The sequence below is a fragment of the Chionomys nivalis genome, chromosome 17 (assembly GCF_950005125.1).
Source record: "Chionomys nivalis chromosome 17, mChiNiv1.1, whole genome shotgun sequence".
NCBI classification, from domain to species: domain Eukaryota; kingdom Metazoa; phylum Chordata; class Mammalia; order Rodentia; family Cricetidae; genus Chionomys; species Chionomys nivalis.
This window is the reverse complement of record NC_080102.1, coordinates 42,925,065-42,949,529: the sequence shown is the minus strand read 5'-3', so window position 1 is coordinate 42,949,529 and position 24,465 is coordinate 42,925,065. Positions and strand designations below refer to the sequence as shown.

The following is a 24,465-nucleotide window of genomic DNA, read 5'->3' as shown; positions in this document are numbered from 1 at the left end:
TGTGGGTCTCAATTCAGGCCCCCCACAGAAAGCACTTTGAACAATCTAGAAATTGATAGCTTCTGCTTACTGTTTTATTGTTTCTATTTTTAAAAACACCGGAGTTCCTATGAAATACCTTGGCATGCCTGCAAAAGAGAAACATCAGTTACGGCCCACTGTTCCCCTGAGGATGGTGGCAGCAATCCAACACACCATCCATCATCATGAACAGATGGCTTCATGTAGTCATCGCCAGGGGTCAGCTCAAGAATGACATGGGCCACTCCCAGGCTTCTCTTCAACCTCCAATACAAGGAGGCCCCGAGAGTCAGGGGTGAATGGGTCCCTGGGCCTCGGAGACCAAGGAATTATATTGTAAGGGAGAGCTCCTTGCTTAAAACTACCTTGCAGATGAATGGCATTTGAGCAAGATGGTGACCTGCTAGAAATCCAGGCTAGGGGACATCCTCCAGGCAGTGCTGGATGAGGCCACTTCCCACCCTGTTGCACATCCGACTACAATCTCCAGGTATAAACCTTCTTTTCAGTGAGTACCTGGTGGACTGGATCAAGTCCTAGCACAGACTCAGTGGGAAATGGGTGAAAACTGAAAAGCCACAGCTCCTCTCTCTCCTTGACCATGGACACATGACAAAGCGTGTGCTCTAGTGTGGCGCTATACATCCAGGCCCGATAGATGACATTGGGTGTCACAAAAGTCTGTATATTATTATTATTTTATTATTATTATTATTACTATTATTATTATATTAGTGCTGGGAGTAGAAGCCAGAGCCTGGAGCTTGCTAGACAAACACTCTACCTCTGTCACTGAACCACACCCCATTTCTGTCTCTTGGATGTTACTGGGCCACCCTGCAACTCTGTCACAAGCCACAGCCTGTCTTTTTATCCCTTCCCTCTAAGGCTGTGGCCCTGAGTGTGCACAAGGGATGGGTGTGTGGCATGTGCACTTAGTGGCGCCATGGAATGAATGCTGCCAGGACCTGCAGGTTCAGAAAGGGGCCCCTTTGGCCCCCACCGGGTGGAATGGGGGCTTGCTCCTGACCTGTTTCTGAACAGAAAACTTGCCTATGGGACTCTGCTGACGGCCTGTCCATCAGATTTGCCTTTGTGGTCTGGCCTGGTTGCTGGGACCAGGAAATGTTCACTTGTAGCTTGCAGGTGTCTGATTCCAGGAAAAGCACCCACACCCAACTTACTTGCTGTATTTGAATTCTGTTTATTTAAACCCAACCCACCCTATTTAAAGCCCTATTGCAACATGCACTATGGGGGGGTGGGAGTATGGGGAGTACCGAGGGGGGGTGTCTCGGTAGGTTCTCCAGCTTTCTCCCTCCTGCCTCAGGGAGCTCTTCTTCCTGAGGCTCCAAAACCTTGATTTTCCTACCAGTGAAACTCAAGTGCCCATCCAAGAGTAGTGTGGGGTAGAGTAGTCCTGTCCCTGCCCCTACCCTCTTCCCACACATCTCTAGATCAGGGCTCCCAAGCTTTGCAAGAGTCCAAAACAATTCTATTTTTTTAGGTCAGTATTATGTCCTCAATTGTTGCCAGGGGGAAGAAAGAACCATTTTCAGCAACTGGGGAAAACCGGAGACACATCTATGATACATACACGCTATAAATGCTGAGAGGAGATCCCTTGACTCCTTTCTAAAACCACCCTGTCCTCTGTTGCCATCTTGCTGGGCTCTGACTGCACAGAAACCCCAACTCTGATGGTGACCAAGCAGCCTTCAGAGCCCTTCAACTCTTTGAGGAGAAATCTTTCAAAGGTTAGACGCCTACCCCAGTGCGTCCATGACTGGGGCTGCGGGCTTGGACCCCGTTCAAAGGGGTGGGGTAAACGTTGCAAAGCTCCGCCTCTCCCTTCCCAGTTAGGAGACACCTTCAAGGTGTGCTCCTTCGGAGTCTGGGAGTCTCGGCGTTTTCTTGTGTAGCTAAAGCCACGCCCCACCTCAGCTCTGCTGGTTCTCAGGCCCCTTCCTCTTTTTCTCCCCAAGCCCTTGCCTCCTGTAATGGTTGCTTGCCCCTTGATGGGCGGTAACTAGTGGTTTGGTGACAGGTGGCGGCCTCCACCAAGGTTTAGGTCCCACAGCACGCGCTGGGGAACAAGGTCCCTCCCCACTGTCACCTCCAAACCAGGTTCTTTTTCCTTCCATTTGAAAGTTAAACTTTAAATGAGACCCGAATCCGGTTAGTTTCCCATTAGATTTCAAAACCTAAGGAATGTTTGCGCTGAAGTCAAATATTTTAGCCACCCCGTGTCTAGAGTCTAACAGTTTCCAGTCCCCTGCTACTGCTGAGACTACCTAAGTTCTCTGACCCTTCTGTGTGTCCTGCAGCCCTGGGTCTATCCCTAATGACGCCGGGGGCGGCTAACACGAAGATCGGTCCGGCCAGGTGCGGTGAGCGGCTTTGGATCGCACCCGGCCTGGGGAGGAACTGTGCTAGTGCCTCAGTGGCAGCCGCGGCCGGGGACCCTAAGGCAGTAAGCAGTAGAGCACTGGTCTCCCAGGGCCCCGCCTCCCGCGGAGGCAGGGTGGGGAGGCCGCAGGGGAGGGGGCTGAACCCCAGCCCTCGCCCGGGCCTCGCCCCTACGTCTCCATGGAGATCATCCGGGCCCGCACCTCCCGGCTGGCTCCCTCTCCCTCCCCCCTCCCGTCCCCCCACCCGGCCCAGGGCTGAACAATGAGAGACTGGGAGGGGGCGGGGCGGGGCCGGGGGCGGGGAGAGCGCGGGCAGCGGGGGCGCAGGCGAAACACACCGCCCAGTCAGCAATCCACCTCCTGGGTCCGCAGGCCGTGCGGTGATCGCAACCCCCGCCCCGCCCCGGGCCCGCCCAGCTTCCCACGCCCGCCCAGCGGAGTCGGTGCTGGGGCCACCTGGAGCCGCCTGGAGCCAGCACTGCTACAGGTTGATGCGCGGCGCCCTCCCGGGACGCGCGGAGGAGCCATCTTGAAACCAACTTGGCAAACTTTCGCAAAGTGCTCTCGAAGTGGAAGCTGCGCGGGAGGCCGGGCGCGCGGACCCCGGTGTCCGTGCCAGGGCCCCCGGGGAGGCAGAGCGCGGGCCGCCCCGAGGGCCCGGCGCCGGGCGCGCGGGAGCCGCCCCCCGGCTGTGCCGGGTGGATGCGGAGGTGCGCCGGGTGCATGGATTGTGCTCCGGCGCCCGGCTCGGGCTGCGGCTCCGGGCCATGGCGCCGTCACCGCAGCGTGTGCTGCCCGCGCTGGTATTGCTGGCCGCCGCCGCCCTGCCTGCTCTGGGGCTTGGAGCAGCCGCCTGGGAACAGCGGGTGCCCGGCGGGGCCCGCGCCTTCGCTCTCGGACCGGGCTGGATCTACAGGTTGGACACCGCGCGCACGTCTCGGGAGCTGCTGGACGTGAGCCGCGAGGGACTGATGGCGGGGCGGCGGCGTGGGCCAAGCGCAGGGACCAGGGACTGTGCGCGCTTGACTGGGAGGCTGCTGCCGCTGCAGGTCCGGTTGGTCACCCACGACTCCCCAACGGCCCCGAGCCTGGTACTGAGGGCGCGCACCTATGGTGCCCGCTGTGGGGTCCGGCTGCGGCGCCGCTCGGTCCGCGGTGCGGAGCTGCGCTCTCGATCTGTCCGCTCAGTGCCTGGGCTCGGTGATGCGCTCTGCTTCCCATTCCCAGGTGGCGGCGCAGCCTCGCTGTCTTCGGCGCTCGAGGCCATCACTACCTTCCCCTCCTGCAGCTGCCCGCCGCTCGCCGGGACCCGCTGCAGGCGCACAACCATCTGTCTGCCGCCGGGAGGCTCAGCGGGCCTACGCCTGGTGTGCGCCCTGGGACGCGCGGCTGGCGCCGTCTGGGTAGAACTGGTAATAGAGGCAACCCCCGGGACTCCCTCAGAGTTGCCCTCGGTGTCGCCTTCGTTGCCTAGCCTGTCCCAGCCCCGGGCAAGGGCGGTGCGACGGTCTAGACGGGGCGCGGGAAGCAGTACGAGCCCGCAGTTTCCGCTGCCCAGTTACCAGGTGTCAGTGCCTGAGAACGAGCCCGCGGGCACTGCGGTCATAGAACTGCGCGCGCACGACCCAGACGAAGGGGAAGCCGGACGTCTTAGTTACCAGATGGAGGCGCTGTTCGATGAGCGCTCCAATGGTTACTTCCTCATTGACGTGGCCACGGGCGCAGTGACCACGGCCCGCCCTCTGGACCGCGAGACCAAGGACACTCATGTACTCAAAGTTAGTGCTGTGGACCATGGCTCCCCGCGGCGCTCAGCTGCCACCTACCTCACCGTAACTGTCAGTGACACTAATGACCACAGCCCAGTTTTTGAGCAGTCTGAGTATCGAGAACGAATTCGAGAGAACCTCGAGGTGGGCTATGAGGTGCTGACCATCCGTGCCACCGACGGAGATGCGCCTTCCAATGCCAATATGCGTTACCGTCTGCTGGAGGGCGCAGGTGGTGTCTTTGAGATAGACGCACGATCAGGTGTGGTGCGCACCCGGGCTGTGGTGGACCGGGAGGAAGCCGCTGAGTACCAGCTGCTGGTGGAGGCCAATGACCAGGGTCGAAATCCAGGCCCCCTCAGTGCCTCAGCCACTGTCCACATAGTGGTTGAAGACGAGAATGACAACTACCCCCAGTTCAGTGAGAAGCGCTACGTCGTTCAAGTCCCAGAAGATGTAGCTGTCAACACTGCTGTGCTTCGGGTCCAGGCCACCGACAGGGACCAGGGACAAAATGCAGCCATACACTACAGCATCGTCAGTGGCAACCTGAAGGGCCAGTTCTACCTGCATTCGCTTAGTGGGAGCCTGGATGTCATCAATCCCCTGGACTTTGAGGCCATTCGGGAGTATACCCTGCGGATCAAGGCGCAGGATGGGGGTCGGCCTCCTCTCATTAATTCCTCAGGGCTGGTCTCAGTACAGGTGTTAGATGTGAACGACAACGCACCCATCTTTGTGAGTAGCCCTTTCCAGGCGGCTGTGCTGGAGAATGTGCCCCTGGGGCACTCCGTACTGCACATCCAAGCGGTGGATGCGGATGCAGGGGAGAACGCCAGGCTGCAGTACCGCCTGGTGGACACAGTTTCGCCTAGCTTGGGGGGCAGCACTGTCGACCCTGAGAACTCTGCCTCTGCTCCAGACTTCCCCTTCCAGATCCATAACAGCTCAGGCTGGATTACTGTCTGTGCAGAGTTGGACCGTGAGGATATAGAACACTATAGTTTCGGTGTGGAGGCTGTGGACCACGGCTCACCACCCATGAGCTCCTCTGCCAGCGTATCCATCACAGTGTTGGATGTAAACGATAATGACCCGATGTTCACACAGCCTGTGTACGAGCTGCGACTGAACGAGGATGCAGCCGTGGGGAGCAGTGTGCTGACGCTTCGAGCCCGAGACCGTGATGCAAACAGTGTAATCACCTACCAGCTGACAGGCGGCAACACCCGGAACCGCTTTGCACTCAGCAGCCAGAGCGGTGGTGGCCTCATCACCTTGGCCCTGCCCCTGGACTACAAGCAGGAGCGGCAGTATGTGCTGGCTGTGACTGCGTCGGATGGCACGCGGTCACACACTGCACAGGTCTTCATCAACATCACTGATGCTAATACCCACAGGCCGGTCTTCCAGAGCTCCCACTACACGGTCAGCGTTAGTGAAGACCGACCCGTGGGCACCTCCATTGCCACGATCAGTGCCACAGATGAGGATACTGGTGAGAATGCCCGCATCACTTATGTGTTAGAGGACCCAGTACCACAGTTCCGCATTGACCCGGACACCGGCACCATCTATACCATGACAGAGCTTGACTATGAGGATCAGGCTGCCTACACGCTGGCCATTACCGCTCAGGACAATGGCATTCCTCAGAAATCAGACACCACCTCTCTGGAGATCCTTATCCTCGATGCCAATGACAATGTGCCCAGGTTCCTGCGGGATTTTTACCAGGGTTCCGTTTTCGAGGATGCGCCCCCATCTACTAGTGTACTCCAGGTCTCCGCTACCGACAGGGACTCGGGCCCTAATGGCCGCCTCCTTTACACTTTCCAGGGTGGGGATGATGGAGATGGAGACTTCTACATTGAACCCACATCTGGTGTGATCCGTACCCAGCGCCGGCTGGACAGAGAGAACGTGGCCGTGTACAACCTTCGCGCTCTAGCTGTAGATCGGGGGAACCCTAGTCCCCTTAGTGCGTCAGTGGAGGTCCAGGTGACTGTCTTGGACATTAACGACAACCCCCCAGTGTTTGAGAAGGACGAGCTGGAGCTGCTTGTGGAGGAGAACAGCCCTGTGGGTTCAGTGGTGGCGAGAATAAGAGCCAGTGACCCAGACGAGGGTCCAAACGCCCAGATTATGTATCAGATCGTGGAGGGCAACGTGCCTGAGGTCTTCCAGCTGGATCTACTGAGTGGTGACCTTCGTGCCCTGGTCGAGCTGGATTTTGAGGTCCGGAGGGACTATATGTTGGTGGTGCAGGCCACTTCTGCTCCTCTAGTGAGCCGGGCTACCGTGCACATCCGTCTCCTGGACCAGAATGACAATCCCCCAGAGCTGCCTGACTTCCAGATCCTCTTCAACAACTATGTCACCAATAAATCCAACAGCTTCCCCAGTGGTGTGATCGGCCGCATCCCAGCCCATGACCCTGACCTATCGGACAGCCTCAACTACACCTTTCTGCAAGGCAATGAGCTGAGCCTGCTGCTGCTGGATCCCACCACCGGAGAGCTGCAGCTCAGCAGGGACCTGGACAACAATCGGCCACTGGAGGCGCTTATGGAGGTGTCTGTGTCAGGTGAGTGGCCCGTGTGGAGGAGTTGCTGCTCCCTTGGGCCTCCTAGAGAGCCTCGGGGACCCGCCAATGGCCGCCAGGGCATGCCTAGACACATTTGGGCAGGGCCTGGGCAACCATCCTGGCATTTGCTGCTATGATTGGTTGCACGCTGGGGGTGTGCTCCCCACCCAAGCCCATGGAGGGGGAGGCCCCTCATTGCTTCCCTCAGCAGTTTTGTGGGGAGCAGACCTGGGCTGTTTTAAGCTCAAGTGCAAGGGCTTTTCTGTGCTTCTCCCAAACCGTGCTGTTAAAACCTGGCCTCGGGGTTATCCAAGTTGTCTGGCTTGCCCAGTGATGCTCCTTAGTAAGCCTGCTGCATGCATGGCTGTCTGGAAGGATCAAAGGTCACTCCCTGCTCCATGTGCCAATTAGTTCCCGGGTGGGACCGTTGGAAATTGCTGGATGGTCCCTGAGTCACCCTGTAATATGGCTGGTGTTCCCTTGGTCTAGTTTTTCTGTCTCCTCTAGATAATAACAATCGGCTCATGTGTGCTGCCTCTGGGGTGACTCTTTGAAAAGCACAGCCCCGTTTGATCTCGGCTCCTGCCCCTGGACTTGGGCTTATAATTTGGGAGTTTGCTCATAGGCTGTTCAACTTAGTGTGGGAACCAGTGAGGCTGCTTCGGGGCTGTGGGGGATGGGCAGAGGAGAGAAAATGTCAGCTCAACCCTCACAGACTTGGCAGCAAACCTGCTGTGTAACAGGGCCTGGGGTGCCTGGAGACCCAGAGGAGAGAGGGTTGAGCAGGGCCTAAGGGACAATTTAAGGGCGCCAGTGGCTCTGGGAGGGGTCCAGGTTGCTTGGGGCTCACAGGTGTGGATTTGATCAGCTGGTTCAGGTAACTGACCAATGTTCCAGGAAGGATGGTTCAGGTGTGTGGACACCTGAGTCTGTGTTTCACGTGGGCAGTAAGTTATGGGATGTGGTATCTCCATGGGAACAGGGAAGCCCTGAAGGTCAGTTTTCTATTTGTCTCATCTCAGTGTTGGCTGATATTCTTATGTTCCAGGGGGCGGGGGGTGACTAGCCTCCCTTCCAGTGGTCTCTTCACACCATCTGGGACATCGGGCCTTGGTTTTGAAGTGGTGTGGTGACCCAACATGGCTTTGACCACAATCTATCTGTTTGGGAGAAAGTGTAGAGACCACTAGGGAACGTTCTCATAGGTTATTAACCAGTGGTGGTTCAGCAGGGCCCTACTGCATGGTGATCATCACTGATTCTTTCCTGAGCTTGGTGCCTCTCCACATCGTGTGTGATGATTACCTCTGGCTCCCAGCAGCCTTCTAAAGTCTCAGCCCTCTGGCAACTGGAGGTTTACACACACGGATACTGAGGTTCAGAGGTGTGAAGCCCCAACCAGCCGGGCAGGGGCTCCGGGATCAGCATGAGGCCACATCATCTTTCCCACTCCTTTTCTCTGCGGCAAAGGGTTTAAGGACGGAGCTGCTAAGCCGACTCTTCCGCTGTCATTGGGTGCTCTGCTGGGAAATGAATTCTGCCATGCTACCGCTCTCAGACCGTTTGCTTCATCCTTCAAAGAAGAGACTCACTGTGACCGCAAGGCCTGCCGGTCTCAACAGCAGGCCTGTGAAGAGACCTAACCAGGCTTTGGTTCCCGGAGGCCACTCTTACATTTTATGAAGGCACAGTGTGGGAAAGCTGTTGATTCAGGCTCACTCAGCACTGTTTTCAGTGCCGAGTAATTGGCTCCAACAGGATTTACAGCCATGCCCTAAAGCCTTTGAAGCTCTTACTGCCCTGGAGAACTAGGTGTGAGGCTGGCAGTGGTTGGGTCTTGTGGGAGCTCTTTCTGGAAGGGCTGTGAGCCCTCAGCCAGGAGAGGAGACCCATGGCTTGGGGAGAAGCATCTGGGAGCAGGATGGGATGTGCAGGGGAAGAGGTAGTTCCCAGCCTGGCCCTGGATCCTGCATGATCCTTTTTGACTGGAAAAAGATTGTTGATGGTTCTGTGGCACTTCTCAAAGACAAAACAGTTTTTTAAAAAATGTTGGAATATGTATGTGATAATTCAAACAGCTGGAATTTTTGCAGGCTGGTCTTTCTAGATGTTTATTTTCTGTGTGGGGTGTTTGAATGCCATTTTCTATTCTGTGATGGGGACTTTTTTGGTTTTTCGAGACAGGGTTTCCCTGTGGCTTTGGAGCCTGTCCTGGAACTAGCTCTGTAGACCAGGCTGGTCTCGAACTCACAGAGATCCGCCTGCCTTTGCCTCCCGAGTGCTGGGATTAAAGGCGTGCGCCACCATCGCCCGGTGGGACTTTTTCTTATGGACACTGAGGAAACCAATGTTGGCCTTTCTCTGACAACTAGCTGAGAAGCTCGAGTGCTGAGGACTGTCCCCTGATTGGTCTTTTAGTGATGCTGACATCCCATTCCATTAGTCAGTTAGTTAGTTGGTGTGTGACTGTGTATGGGTGTAGTGTGCCATGGTGGAGAGCAGATGACATCTCCAGGAAGCTGGTTCTCTTCCTCCATCACGTGAGTCCCAGGAATTGAACTCTGATTGTCAGACTTGGTGGCAAGCACCTTTACCTGATGAGCCCTTTTCATAGACCTCAACACTGACATCTTTTAACACTCCTGGAACGCGTAGGTGCCTGTAGGTTCAGGGACTCATGCTTGCCTTGGAGAGCGCGGCTATTGGCAGGAAGGCACAGTTCCTGCCACTACTATTAAGGTGTGTCACAGACTCGTGGATGTGGGAAAAGTAGCGTTTGTGGGGTAAAAATATGAGTGGCTGATGAGTCATTCAGACGTGTCAGAAAACCTCAGAACTCGGTCAGCCTCGCTGTTTGCCCTAGCGGGGAGCGGACAATGCAGAGCCGTCCAGACTTGACTGGCTCTCAAGAGTGTTTGCCCAGTTAAATACAGGATATCGCGGTGACTTTTCAGTAGGAGATTGCAAACAAGGAAATGAGCAGATGGCTGTACCAGGCATAGTCTGGACGCACCATGCTGCATTTCCCCTAAAACTCAACAGTTAGCAAAGAATCAGAGTAATATTACCGCCCTTAAACCATTCCTGTAACAGAGCTGGCCTCACCTGGTGACACAAATCACCAGGAGGAGTTGGCACTTTGGGCAGCCAGCTAACTTTTTGAATGTCTGATAACGTGGAGTATTTCTTTGTTTGTTTGATTGTTTGGGAGCAGGTCTCTCTATTTAGTCTGGACTGTCCTGGAACTCACTCTGTAGACCAGGCTGGCCTCGAACTCACAGAGATCCACCTGCCTCTGCCTCCCGAGTGCTGAGGCTAAGGGTGTGCAACACCATGCCCAGCTAGTATTTACTATTGAATACCTACTATGTATAAGATCTTGATGAGTCTATGAAGTCCCAGACCTTCTGGAGTTGGATGGAGATAGACAGGCACAGAGCTAAGCTCAGGGAGGACCCGAGGAACAGTGGAGGAGAGGAACTGTCCAGTGTGGACTAGGCGGCAGGTGCCTGGCAGGGAGACCTGGAGGGTCAAGCGTCCTTGTATCTGGAGAGGGCAGACCACAAGGCCCCATCAGCTTTGTCAAGGGCGTTTGAAGCACCAGTTGTGTCATGTCCCACCTGCTGCTGCTGGAGGTGTGGAGGAGACTAGAGGAAGCTGGGGAGGCCGAGGGTGTGCCTGTGGAGTGTGATTGGCAGGGCAGGGATGTGCCAGGCTAGGACATCAGATGCCAGACAACGAGACCGTCAATGGTAGTTGGCTGCTCTATGTCGGGAATTCTCCCCAGGCCTGTCAGGGCATATTCAGTTCTTAAGCTGCTGCTTCATGATGCAGGTTCTTCTGGCATCGTCCCGTCCCAGAGATAAGCCAGGGCAAGGCACACAGGGCGCTTAGCCTGTGGCAGCAGTAGGGAATAAATGTGTATAGTCAGGATAGGGCCCAGGCCTCCCTCTGGGAACCACAGCCTGAGCAGACTGGTAGCTGAGTCGAACCAGGAAGGGACACTCGGGGAAGAACGGAGAGGGGGTGACCGATGGCGCATGGGATCAGGGAGCTGAGGTTATGGTATACGATGGTGATCCCAGTGCTGGGTCGTTGTGGTCCCGTAAGAACGGATGAATAGGTGACACCATTGCTGGGAGTAAGGTATAGAAAGGATTAAGTCTTGACTGGGATGGCGGTGGGGAGACACAGGGCCAAGGTGAGGTCAAAAAAGGTTGACATCATGCACAAGCAGCCATGCAAATGTTTACCTGTTGGGGGTCCTGGCAGTACCTTTCAGGGGGTGTTGGGAGTTGGGGTGCCTGTCACTGCTGGACAATAGAGTTGTCTCTTTGGGTCATTGCATGAGGAGGAGGGGCTGGGGATGTGGCCCAACCACCAGCTACAGGGTACCTGGGTACATCTGGACACTTACCTCAGCACCAGGTATAGTGGCAGACAGATGGAACTCAGTGGAGCAACCTTACAGCCCTTGCCCAGCACTTGGAGAAGGAGGATACTGATGATATGCCTCCCAAGTGGGTCATGCTCCTGGTGACACCAGGACTCATCCAGGACCTGCTGTCACCATTGCAAAGACCACTTGGGTTTGGGCTGATGGAGTTCTATCAGAATCCTGCTGGGGAAGTGGATGGGTGAAAGATGGGAGCCCCTGGCAGCAATGCATGTGCTTGGGGCGTGGTGTGTGGCCCTGTGCCATGGGCCTCTGCCCCTGCCAGCACTGGGACTCCAACAGGTAGATCTTATCATGTGAGGCAGAGCATGTGGAAAATATTCATAAGTTTGGCATGACTCTTTCAGCTCGTAGCCTTGGGGGAAATAGTTTACTAAGTTTGGGTGTTTTTTATTTTATTTTATTTTATTTTTTTGTCCTGTAACTTGAACACAGGTTTACATAAATGTCCAGAATCAAATTCTTGGTATAGTGTGGGGAGGGGTGCAGTAAAAAGGCCTTGGCTTCCAGTTGCCTCTCAACATGGCAACCTGTGCTTGAAAGGTAAGGAGAGGCCACCCGATGAGACGTGGAGGGCTGGGTCCTTCACTGCAGGGATCTGAGAGACCAACTGCTAAGCTAACCTCTGTGGCTGATTTCTGGAATGAGCTAGCATGCCAGTTCAGGGATCTGCAGCCTCTACATGGGCGACTGAAGGCAAGGGCACCCCAAAGACATCTTCAGTTCCTCTTTGTGCACAGGGGGACTTGGCCAAAAAGGACAGGGCTAGGTATCCACCCCTCCTCCCCTCAGGAAACTGTGGTTGAATTCTCACATATATGTGTCTGGTAAGAACCTGGGGACACCTTGATCCACTTACCTTTTGGGATGTGACATTCCAAAGGTGCCAAAGCTCATGCCAGCCCCTTGTCACTGTAGCTGCTATAGGGTCTGATCTCTTGAAAACCAGGTCCTTGAACACACACACACACACACACACTACACCAGGGTCCACTTCAGCCATTCCAACACAATTTTAATTCATTCCAGTAGCAACATGGGGGGCATCCTACAGACCACAGAGGGTGTCTGAGAGACAGGATCATTTGGGGGCTTGATAGGTCCCCAGTACCTCAGGTTCCCTGTATTAGGGAAAGGAGTCATGCTGAGTGAACTCCTTGGCCTAGTCAGTTGACATCACATGTCAGATATGCACAATAGGGGACATGTCACACCCAGAGCTGTTGGGATAGGTCTGTTGTCTTTGGGGGCATTGTGTCTGTATTTTCCCGGGGCGCTGCTCATGAAAGTGAACTCTGGGTGAGCAGGAGACCCCTGGATGCCTGTGGCTTTTCCATCAGCATGGCAGCTCCCTATTTTCCGGATATAGCTGTGGCCTTGCATCCCCAGCTTGCTATACAGATAGCAAATGTCAGAGAAGAGCTGAAGCATGGCTCTCCCAGGCCATACCAGCCTTTTCTCTGTCCCTGCATTGGGCTTTCCTGGCTTCCTGTCAGCCATGGGGGTGCTCTTTTGGGGTGTTTGGATGTTGCTGGTCCCCACCAAACAAAGGAAGCTGTGCCTGATTTGGGGATTTGTCTTTGCGGAGGTGCAGACGAGGAGCTCCCTGGGGTGGGAATGCTGCCTTTGCAGAGGTGCAGATGAGGAGCTCCCTGGGGTGGGAATGCTGCCTTTCTTATACCCCACCCTTTTGATCTCCAATGTCCACCAGATCATTTTACCTCCAGCCTGGATACTGGAGCCAGTGCGGGGGAAGGGGCGGTGCTGATGATGGAGAGGGACAGGTAGCATCTGTCATCTCCACCAGACCTGGGAACAGGAGCCACTAGCCATGGGGAGGTGGGTAGAGTTTAGGAGGCGGCTCAGAGATTGGAGTGGGACTGCCTGCCCTTTGGGCCTTTGAGTCTACTTTGCCCCTGGGTCATGTAGCACGTGGAGATCAGGGTGTATCTTCCTAAGGTGGCTAGATCTTTGTACCTCAGTTTCCTCGGTGGATCAGGACCAACAGGCACCATCTGCAGAGGGATGATGAGGGCTGCTAGAGGCGCTGCCTAAGATGTGATGGCATCAGGGACCTTTGGTACCACACTGACTAGACTGGGTGGCAGGGGCTAAGTAGCCTCTTCCTCTGATAGGCTGGTGAGTAGTCTGTGGGGATAGCTCTCCCTTGCTGCTCCACTCTCCCGTCTTTCTGTCTGTCCCTCTCTCTGCTTCCAGTATGCCAGGACATCATGGGTGTCTGTCTGCTTATAAGAGGCCTCACTGGTAGCCAGCAGAGACCTCGGGCAGCTAGAATGTCCCTTAAGCAGAGGTAGTGGCCACGGGGCTAGGGAAGTCTGCTTGGTTGGCACAGTTTTGCAGAAGGGTTGGTTCTGGGACCTTGATGCACCTGTGTTAATTTGAACTGAAGAGTGTGGTCCAGCTGAGGGCGGCCTTGGGATGGCTTTGTATAGCTGTTTGCTATCAGCGGTCAAAATGCACGGAGAAAGACCCTTTGTCTCTGTCCTTGGCCTCATACTGCCTGCCAGCTCTCCCTTCACTGAGCTGACACGTAGTGTGTGTGCACGTGTGCGTGCGTGTGTCTGTTTCACTGTGTGTCATCTTTTTGTCCCTTAGTGTGTGGTGGATGCCAGTCTATCAGTACTGGACTATAACATCTCCTTTTGCTCTCAGGTATGGCTCCAGGTACTGGCTGAGCCTAGTAGCTGCCTCTGCCTTCTCCACTCTGCACCCCTTTGGCTTGGTCTTGTCCTGGGCACAGTGCCAGATTCTTGCCCCCCCACCCCCAACTTATGGGAACTTTCCATACCCTTTGTGTTCTCCCTCCCATCCCTAAGGCTTCATGGTCATGTGGTCACTGCCTGTCTTTCGTAGAGGGGGTGGTCTTGGAAGGATCCCAAGGGGCAAGGCCGCAGAGCTGGGTAGCATGTATAGTTGTAGCCCCATTATATGACAGAGCTGAGGGGCTAACACTAGAGAAGGGAGTGTTAGGGAGCTGACTCTTTCTCTGTGGGCTCTTGTGTGAGGGACAGTCATAGGAAGCTGGGGACTTCTGAGCGAAGGCACCAGGTATGGGGTGCAAGTTTCTTGGTGCAGGGCATTTAGGCCTGGAAAGTTCCTTTTGAGGTTTGAAGAAGCAGCTCGGGCTGAGCTGTACCACTTACCTCTAAGGCTGTCCGCTTCCCGACTGTGAGCCCCTCCTTTTTATATTTGCTTATTTATTTGGGGGGTACATGTGCATGCCGTGGCATGTGCAGGTCAGTCAGAGGGTAACCTGTGGGAGTCAGTTCTCTCCTACCATGTGCGTTCCCGGAATTAGACTCAGATTAGATCATCAGATTTGGTGGCAAGTGCCTTTACCTGCCAATCTGCCCCCCTTCTCATCTTCCTCCTCCCCTACTTATTTGCCTTTCTTTCCTTCCCCTAAGCCTCCCTCTCCCTCCCTTCTTTCCTTGCTTTGTCCAGGCTGGTCCAGAAGTGACTATATAGTCCATGCTTGTACAGTCTGCCTGTACCGTACTGTCTACCACGTGACAGTTTGCAAGGCAAGGGACTGGAGATTGAAACAGAGAGGAGAGAGAGGGAGGGAGAAGGAGGGAGAAGGGGGGAGAGGGGGGGAGAGGGGGGAGGGAGAGAGGGAGGGAGAGGGGGGAGGGAGAGAGGGAGGGAGAGCAGGGGGGGAGGGAGAGGGAGGGAGGGAGGGAGAGAGAGAGAGAGAGAGAGAGAGAGAGAGAGAGAGAGAGAGAGAGAGAGAGAGAGAGAGAGAGAGAGGGGTCATCCTTGAACCAAGAATGCACCCTTTATTGTATTCCAGGGCAGCTTATATAGGGTTCTTCCTTGATTAATGGCCCCTAGCTCTCGGGATTTTTCAGCTGCAAGCCCACCAGAAACCACTCCCCTGCCATCAGGAACTCATGAGGATCTCGTGCCCAGAACAGCTGCAAGCACAGGAAAGCAAGTTGTTTACTCCGGCAGGCAAGGGATCATAGAAAATTCAGGGTCTGAGGGTCTATAGTCCCTCAACACATGCTGGCCTCAAACTCCAAGCCATCCTCCTGCCTCAGCTGCACAAATGCTCGATTAGAGGTGTGAGCTATTATACCCAGCTTATCTTTCTTTTTTTAGAAGTCTTTCCCCTGCCAGTTCCGTGTTTTGATTTAAAAACAGTTTCAGGATATGGTTCATATCTAATCTAAATGACGCTTGCTTAAGGTAAGCTAACAGCTGCTCACTCAAATAAATCATGAGTGGTGTTAGCATTAGGAGATAAGAGTGCTCTTGCAGAGCAGTGGCCCAGAGCAGTGATCTGGTGGTGGCCCACAGTTCCTCAGAGGGAGCCTGCTGCACCAGGCACAATCTGGGTGCCACACCTCTGTGAAGCCCTGTGTGTGGGCTCAGAAGCCAGAGCTGCAGGCTCCTTGAGAAAGTGGCTCCTGTTGGGAGGAGATGTAGGTGGGCCTTCTGGAGAGGACATTTGGGCGGTACCCTTCTCTCTGCCCCCTGCTGATACCTCTGGGTCTCTTAGGGACTGATGCTTCTCCTCTCTCTTGCTGAATTTCTCTAGGGTTAGAATTGGCAGAGCAGAAGTGCGTAGGTGGCTGACTTTGGCGTGGGAGACTGTCTTTTTAGTCCTGTTTATTGGCAGGTGCAGAGACCATATCTCATTTAAAACTGTTAATATGGGCTAGAGATGCTCAGTGGTTAGGAGTCAATTCCTGCCCTCCTCATTGGCTAGTTCACAGTGCTGAGAACTCCAGCTCCGAGGGAGCTGATGCCTTGGACCTCCAAGAACACTTATACATACCCCTCCCCCACCGATACACAGATAATTATATAAACAAATCTTAAAAAGCTGCTGTGAAGCACCTGCAAACTGTTAGGTAGTAAGGGATTAGTATGCAGAGTGTGTAGAGAACACCAGCTCAACAAGAACGTAACTTGGTTTTAAGAAAGGATGGAAATTATATTAGACATTTTTCTCACGGGTACGGATGGCCAGAGACCGCCCTGTGCAGCCCTCTGCTGTGGCCAGTTCTCCCCACCTTGAGACCACGTCCTGCGTTCCAAACTCCTGGGAATACGTTCTAGTTAGTATTTAAAATATTTAGCTGTTTGGCTCCGTGTTCCTGGAACATGAAGACTAAGGGGGCTTCTTGGGACACAGACAGAGAGAGGGACCTGTAAGCTTGATGCCTGAGCCCTCCACCCTTGTCCTACCTTGTCACACAGCATGAGTCCCAATTGATAGACAGGACATAACCCAGGGAGTGACAGTGCTCTGTATTCTGAGGGTGTCCTTTAGGGCGGGGATAATGCTGGTCACATGGTAGAGAGCATAGCAGTAGCCAGGAGCACTTAGGACAGACAAAAGTATGCCCTCCCTGTGTGTCCTGAAGCCATGTAAAATGGCGGGAGGCAGCTCTCTCCTGAGCATGGAAAATTCTAATGTGTAAGCAAAAGCCCCTCCACTCTTCAGAGAACAGAGAATGGAAAATATGAAGGTTTATTGTTCTGAGAAATTTCCTGTCTCTCTGGCATGTGTTCATCGGAGGGCAGGGGGGCATGCATGTGTACAGGGCAGGAAATCCAGGGAGGAGAGTATGGCATACTGCATACACTCCCCAGTGTGACCACATGTGCCTGGGAAGGTGAGGCCAGGAGCCAGTGACCAGTTCTGCCTTCTAGAAATGACCATGTACTAAAGGGAAAATGACCAGTGCTGGATGGAGATGGGGGGGTGACAACAAGCCAAAGTGGCCTCTTAGTCAGGAAACTGGTGGCTTTAGGGTTGGTATAGCCATCAGGAGTCCCGGTTTTGTCTGGTCTGGGAGATCTATGTGTTTGTAGCAGGGATTCTTTTTCCCTTCCTGTTTTTTTTGCTTTTTTTTTTTTGGCTTATGGGCCTAGTCTTTTTTGAGCCACAAGCACATAGACTAGTGTAAGAATCAGGCTAAACTTTCCCATGGCCAAGTTTGTCCTTTCTGTCCTTTGCAGCCAGGGAACTGAGACACCAAGGCTGGGAAGGGTATCCCTGGGTGGGAACTGCCTTGGCAGGCCAGTCTGGGATCTGTGGATGGCATGGTGAGGGCAAAGGAACCGATGCCTGGAGTACCCTGGAGTACCCAGGAGGCAAGAGTCGAGCTATGTGTTTTTGCCCAGTGGTGCATTGTTTGGGTTAGCACAGTATGGGGACACGGATATTGGCACCAGCAGTTACTAAAGGACTGACTGCTTTTGTTGTCTGAACTTGTGCTTTCTTTTCTCTCTCTCTTTCTCTAAGACTTACTTATTCTTATTTATGTATATGTGTGTATGATTATGTTTGTATATATACCATGTGTGTGCAGGTGCCTACAGAGGCCAGAAGAGGGCGTCAGATCCCCTACCTATAGTTAAAGTTTTAGGTGGTTGTAAACAACCTGATGCGGGTACTGGGAATGGAACCTGGATCCTCTGAAAGAACAGCAAGTAGTCATAACTGCTGAGTGTCGCTCCAGAGATCTAACTCTCTTGATTCTTGAGGCAATCCAGTTTACCTCTAATTTAAAATAAAAATTAAAAAGATTTTTTCATTTATTGTGTATGAATGTTTGGTACATATGTATGTCTGTGTACCATGGGAGGTTCAGAAGAGAGCGTCAGATCTCTAGGAGCTTGAGTTATATAGATGGTTATGAGCACCAGGTGGGTGCTGGGATGGGAACGTGCTCTTAACTGATGAACCATCTCTCTGACCCTTCTTCTCTGTTTTTAACGGTGGCTCAGCTCACAACAAGGGAACAATGTGGTGGTGTTCAATACATTCACATGTTGTGCAGCCCCACTCTGATAGTATATCTGCTTGGAAACCTGACCCAACCTGGGCTTTGCGTTCTCCCACTGTAGATCCCTGAACTCAGGTGCATCTGTGTCATCTGGGCCTCCCTTGTCTTTGGGATATACGCTGTTATAGAGGGAATGCTGGACCAACATAATATCCCTGTGTGTTTTATGGTCCTACTTCTCATCTCTCCCATCCACCCATCCTCTCCCAGCCAGCCATCTAAGAACATATCATTTCTGGGACTCCTGGCAGTCATCACCCCCACCCCCCGGAGTTGGACACTTGTGTCTACTGCTCACTGTGTGTATGCTCTCAGGAGGCACAGGGATCAGGTCAGGCCATGTAGATGTGTGCTTTCAGATAGTCTCTGGCTGAACGCTAGGCAGAGGGAAACCCTATTCTGCAATGTCTCCCACATTTCCCTATTCTTGAAAAGCTAATTTCATCAGACAGATGAATCTGTCAAGAAGTGTGACTCAAGCCACTGCAGGTACTTCCTTCAAGAAGAGAGGGCTTCAGTGTAGGGGATTGGAACTGGGGGCACGAAAGGGAAGCCCTGCAGAACTTCCTCAGGACCCTCCTCGCTCCTGAGCAGCCGCCCTGCAGGAGGCCTGTGGACTCTATACTTACCTTCCAGGAATCTGTTCCAGCCACTGAACTATAGCCACAGCTACAGAAGAATAGCTTCCCTCCTCCTAGGGGTGGCAGCACACAGATGGGGCCTTCAGCTTGCAAACCCTGCTCTGCAGAGAAGCGCAAGGCAGGCCTAGCACCCGGGCCCAGCTGGCATTGGTAATAACATGCTAACTTTTCTGCAGCTAACAGAGTAACAGAGGAGGGAAGAACCTCCCATCCTTCTTACCGCCCAGGAGTGATGAACATAGTGCGTCTTAACGGATTTTTATTCATATGGGTGTGTGTGTGCATTCTTTTTTAAAGGCACCTTATGTAAACTGTTCTGTGACTGGCTCTTTTCACTACAAGTCTACCGTGAGATTTCAGTGACTAAGTCTCTGTCATTCATTCCCTTTCAAACGGTGGAATGCCATCTCTCTGGGCCAGTTTTTAACTGTTAGCTGGGCTCCATGTCCTTTGTGATGATCTGGGGTTTCTGTCTTTCCCCTCCAGGTAACTTCCTAGGAGTAGACCTGGGTGGGGGCCATATTGATCGGCTTCCATTTCTGCCCCGCTTCCCTCCCATATGCCCCTCCTCTTTTTGGGTCAGGATCTCATATAGCCCAGACTGGTGTCAAATTCACTATGTAATTGAGGATGACTTTGAACTTCTGATCCTCCTGCCTCCACTTCTGTGGTGCTCAGATTACAGACATGTGCCATCGTGCCCAGTTTGCAGTGCTGGGGATTGAACCCAGGGCTCTGAGCATGATCGGCAAACTATCTGCCAGCCAGGTCACATACCCAGCCCTCCAGTCCTGCTTGCTTGCTTTCTTTCTTTTCTTTTTTTTTTAATATTTATTTATTATGTATACAATATTCTGTCTGCATGTATGTCTGCAGGCCAGAAGAAGGCACCAGACCCCATTACAGATGGTTGTGAGCCACCATGTGGTTGCCGGGAATTGAACTCAGGACCTTTGGAAGAGCAGGCAATGCTCTTAACCACTGAGCCATCTCTCCAGCCCCAGTCCTGCTTTCTTAACCCATTAACTATTCCAGGGGAGGTAGTTGATGTTGGGGCTTTAGAGTGGGCTGAATGTTTAAGTCAGTCCTGTCACAAGGGTTGGCCGGTCCATGCTGGCTGCTATGAGTTTAGTGATTCCATAGATCATGCCTGCCTTATGGAGGAGGAACCTGTGGGATGTACAAAACCTGGCCAACATCTGTGCCCCGAGTCCTCACTCTTCTTAGGGGCTGTATGGAGATGGAGCCCTGTCCCATTGGCCTGCACCCCTCAGCTTCCATCCTGGGCCCAGGGCTCAGCCCTTCCAGATCTGTTGTTACCGGGAACCATGGACTGCCTAACTTTCTTGTGTTCTGTCTAAAGATGTAACTGAGTAATTGAGTTTGTGCTTGAGGCGAACCTGTTTCTTATCTTAATGGCCCAGCCAGGACCATGTGATTGGGGAATATCTGCCAATATGCCATTTGATTTTATAAACTCTGGGATCAGCAGCACGTGGTTCTAGCTGCCCAGCCCCCTCCCGAGGGTCAGGTGAAGGTCAAGAATGGGTAGACAGAGGCCTGGGGTTCCACTCTCTGGCCAGAGGACTGACTGGCAAATAAAATGGTTCTCTGTCCATCTTGTGTACCAGGAACGCATCCTTGGATCTGTCCTAGCGTCAGCCAGAGCTACAGCTGAGTGGGTGCCGTTTAGAAGGGGCTTCTGAAGCTGGTAGAATGGGGCTGAGGAGAGAGGGAGCACTCTGCACAGATATGGGGTTTGGAGGAGATGCCAGAAGGCTCAGAGTAGGTCTGGAGCATCCACTCCCAAGTCTGAGGGCAGGATTGATCGGGTACAGGCAACAGCCCCTGGGTGAGGTGGAGCCTTGGGGTTGTCTTGCTGTAACTCGTGTGAGAATGACTCAGAGAGGTGGGCGAGGCAGGAAGTTCATTCAGAAATACCTCTTGCTGCAAAGCCAATGAGGCCTGGGATTCAGCGGACCTGGAACAGAGACTCTTCTTGAGACTTGACTGACCTTTGACACAGGGAGGATGGACCATGGAGCCAGTCTAACCTGAGGAGGAGCTGGGACGCCATTGTTCCTATCTTCTAGCAGGCCCTGGGCGATGACACACAGATAGTGTGGTATCATTGGGCCGTGACTTTTATAACTGCCCCCCACCTCCACCATCCCAGATGAGACTGACTGGCAGCCAAAGAGGCACAGCCTTGGCTTCCCCAGAGAAGCCCTGGCCTCAGGAGCTTTCTGTGCCTTTATCCTGAGCCTTTGGGTGACTCCCACCAGATGCCTGCCTACACCTCCATCTGTCTATCTCTTGGGTCTGAGGGTGGACACCTTAGACATTCACTCCCCAAACTAAGCTGAACCGGATCCATTGGGTGAAGAGAGACTCGTGGTCAAGGTTCTGGGAGATTCCAGCCTAGACATTTTCCCACAGGAGCCTGGAGCACTGTGAGAGGGACGTAGACAAATGAGGAAAGGATTTGTGGCAAATGACAAGTTCCAAGCCGTAGTTCATAGTCTACAGAGTCACTGTTATTCCAAGCGTGTAATAATGAGTTTTCTTACCGGCTCGTGGTGCAGCTAGGGTTTAACCGTAAGTTCTTTGTGTGAGTGAGGTTTGAATGCTCACATGGCACGTATGCCATGGGTCTGGCCCCTCAGCAGGGTGGAGAATGATACTAATTACAACCGCCCATGGGCAGTATCAAGTTGACCTTGCTTCTCAGATTCCATGCAGAGGATATTGTTCACATTCTCCAGCTGTAGCTTAAGGGGTGCTGGCTCACTCTGCTTTGCCCAGGACATGATTTCTGTCTCCCTGTTTCATTGGACACCTTGGTGTGGACAAGGATCTGTAAGACTCGGGGCTCTAGGTGGCTACCACCACCTGGCTAACCTAGGTTTTAAGTCTCTGTGTATAGTCACGGATGCTTCTGTTGGCTTTCTGCCATCTAGAGAGAACTGTTACTCCCGTCAAGGGACTCACTCATGTTCCCTGTCCCTGTAGTGGTGCTGAGTCCCAGATTACTCTCAGGCTTGTTGACCTGAGGGGTGTGATTCTGAGACATAGCTGTGGGGGTGCACACCTCACTTTGGTGTGATTCTGAGACGTAGCTGTGGAGGTGCGCACACCTCACTTTGGTGTGATTCTGAGACGTAGCTGTGCAGGTGTGCACACCTCAGTTTGGTGTGATTCTGAGACGTAGCTGTGGAGGTGCGCACACCTCACTTTGGTGTGATTCTGAGGCGTAGCTGTGGAGGTGCACAGACCTCAGTTTGGTGTGATTCTGAGACGTAGCTGTGCAGGTGCGCACACCTCAGTTTGGTGTGATTCTGAGACGTAGCTGTGGAGGTGCACAGGCCTCAGTTTGGATGTAGCTTGAGGAGGTCACTCAGCCCTCCCCCTCCATTTTTTAAAAGTTTATTTTTTAGCGGGGCAGTGGTGGCGCATGCCTTTAATCCCAGCACTTGGGAAGCAGAGGGAAGTGGATCTCTGTGAGTTCGAGGCCAGCCTGGTCTACAGAGCAAGTTCCAGGACAGGCACCAGAATTACACAGAGAAACCCTGTCTTGAAAAATCACAAAATAAATAGATACTGCATTTTTGCATATGTAACACGTGTGTGCAATGCCGACAGAAGCCACATGAGGGACTGGACTGGGGTCTCATGGCTTTGAGGACCCTAGGCCCTACATGTGTTGATGTCCCTCCACGAGTTGGCAGAACACACACACGTACACACACACACACACACAAAAAATCTCAGAAGTGACTGTCTTAACATTTCTGTGGCCCTGGCAGAGGATACCCCTGTTCATGCTGGGCTGACCAGGAAGTAGAGAGACCAATAACCCGAGAATAGCTCTTAGGGATGGCACCTGTATTGGTCATGATGCCTCATCCCAGAGCCACCATACCTAGGAAGTTCTCCTGCTGCCTTTGACCCTCCCCACCTGCTCCCAGCCCCTCTCCCTATAAGGTCATCATACCTGAGGCCTTCTAAGGGGCCCTGTGTAGGCTCTTTAACCTCTAAGGGACCCTGGGCTTCTGATGGGCCAGCTTCCCATGGTTCTCCATGCTGTGGAGCTCAAGATTAAGGTGCAAGAAAGCTAGCAATAGTGTTGTCAGCCTAGAGGATGGATTTGCTCGCATCATGCTGCTTGGAAAAGCTTAGGATACCTGGATAACCTGGATGGGGCCAGCTGGCTCTTAAGAACCTTCGGGGTGAGTGGGGTGTGGCATGTGTCCTGGGCTGCTGGGAAGTTGGCAAGATGGTCTGTGCCACTCTGCTAAGTGGACATCAGGGCCTGCAGGTTCATTGGCCACTGCTTTGTCCTGTGATCTTCAGGAGCCTCCAGCTGGCTTTTCCTGCCCCTCGTTGCTCTGTTCTACTACACTGTACACTCCCACGAGGAAACTTGTCTTGGGGCACTGCAGGGCAGGCACAGGGTGGAGAGGCCCAACACGCCCTGTTTGTCATATATTTCGGGATTTATTATAACCCTGCAAGTTCTTCTTTGGAATACAAATAGTTTTGGTCTGCCCTGTTCATAAAGATAAGCACGCTCAGGTTAGGAAGCTCCACCAGCGCTGGAAAGCGGAAAGCAAGAAGTTCCCTGACCAGACTCCAGGTCCAGACACGGTTCTTGTGGCGGTCGATCTGTCCTCAGCATCAACTCCCCCGTCTTCATAGACTGCGTACCTTTTATGATGAAGGAGGCCTTCCTGGCTTCTGCTTCTGGGGTGGGTGGTAACTAGGGAGCGTATAATGTTGGTAACTCCTCTGTTGCTCTGGAACTCAGCCTTTTCCAGGCCCTGGCAGCAACAGGGGTTGCCATGGTGACGGGCCTCTCTGAGCCCATGGGAGGCACCTCGTGGGGAGAAAGGGAGGGTCCGGGAGGGTGGGCCCTCACATTGAAGAGCTGGTCCTTTGTCCAAGAACAGTGGGGCCCTGAAGGGCCATTTGTATATCAAGCTCGCTTTAATTCCCTCCAAGGGGCGGCCCAGGAAAGGAGGGTGTTCCTTCTACCTTTCAGAAATGAGTCTGGTGGGTGCTTTGGGATGTTTGAGCTTGGAGCCCTGGTCTTCAATCATGACCTCATTCCGGAAGTCTTTTTTTTTTTTTTTTTTTTTTTTTTTACTTATTTATTTATTTTTATTCTTTTTTAATTAAAATTTCCACCTGCTCCCCATTTCCCATTTCCCTCCCCTCCTCCCAAATATTGCCCTCCCCCCACTTCCCTCCCCCTATCCCCACTCCTCTTCTCCTCCCCCCACTCCATTCCCCCTCCCTCTCGATACTGAAGAGCAGTCCAAATTCCCTGCCCTGCGGGAAGACCAAGGTCCTTCTATCTACGTCCAGAAAGGTGAGCGTCCAAACAGGCTAAGCTCCCACAAAGCCAGTTCATGTATTAGGATCGAAACCTAGTGCCATTGTCCTTGGCTTCTCATCAGTCTTCATTGACCGCCATGCTCAGAGAGTCCGGAATCAACCCATGCTTATTCAGTCCCAGACCAGCTGGCCTTGGTGGGCTCCCAATAAATCAGTTCCACTGTCACAGTGGGTGGGTGCATCCCTCGTGGTCCTGATTTTTTGCTCATGTTCTCCCTCCTTCTGCTCCTTTAGTTTGTAATGACTCTAGGGTGCTAGCTGCCGGCCCTCACCCACCGGGCACAGAGGACAGAGCCAGCCTTCTGTGCCTGTTATCTTCTGTCCCCACCTGCTATGGTAAGGGATATGCCCTCCCACTC

The 24,465-nt window shown here is 53.4% G+C and overlaps 1 protein-coding gene across 1 annotated transcript in view; it reads left to right on the top strand.

Annotated features, from left to right (window-relative positions):
* Positions 1-3,199: 3,199 nt before the first annotated feature.
* Celsr1 (cadherin EGF LAG seven-pass G-type receptor 1) overlaps positions 3,200-24,465 on the top strand; it is a 136,219-nt gene continuing 114,953 nt past the window's right edge. The window contains exon 1 of the mRNA XM_057791439.1: positions 3,200-6,788. Within this exon, the coding sequence (XP_057647422.1) occupies positions 3,200-6,788 (3,589 nt within the window). The remainder of the gene's footprint in view (positions 6,789-24,465) is intronic.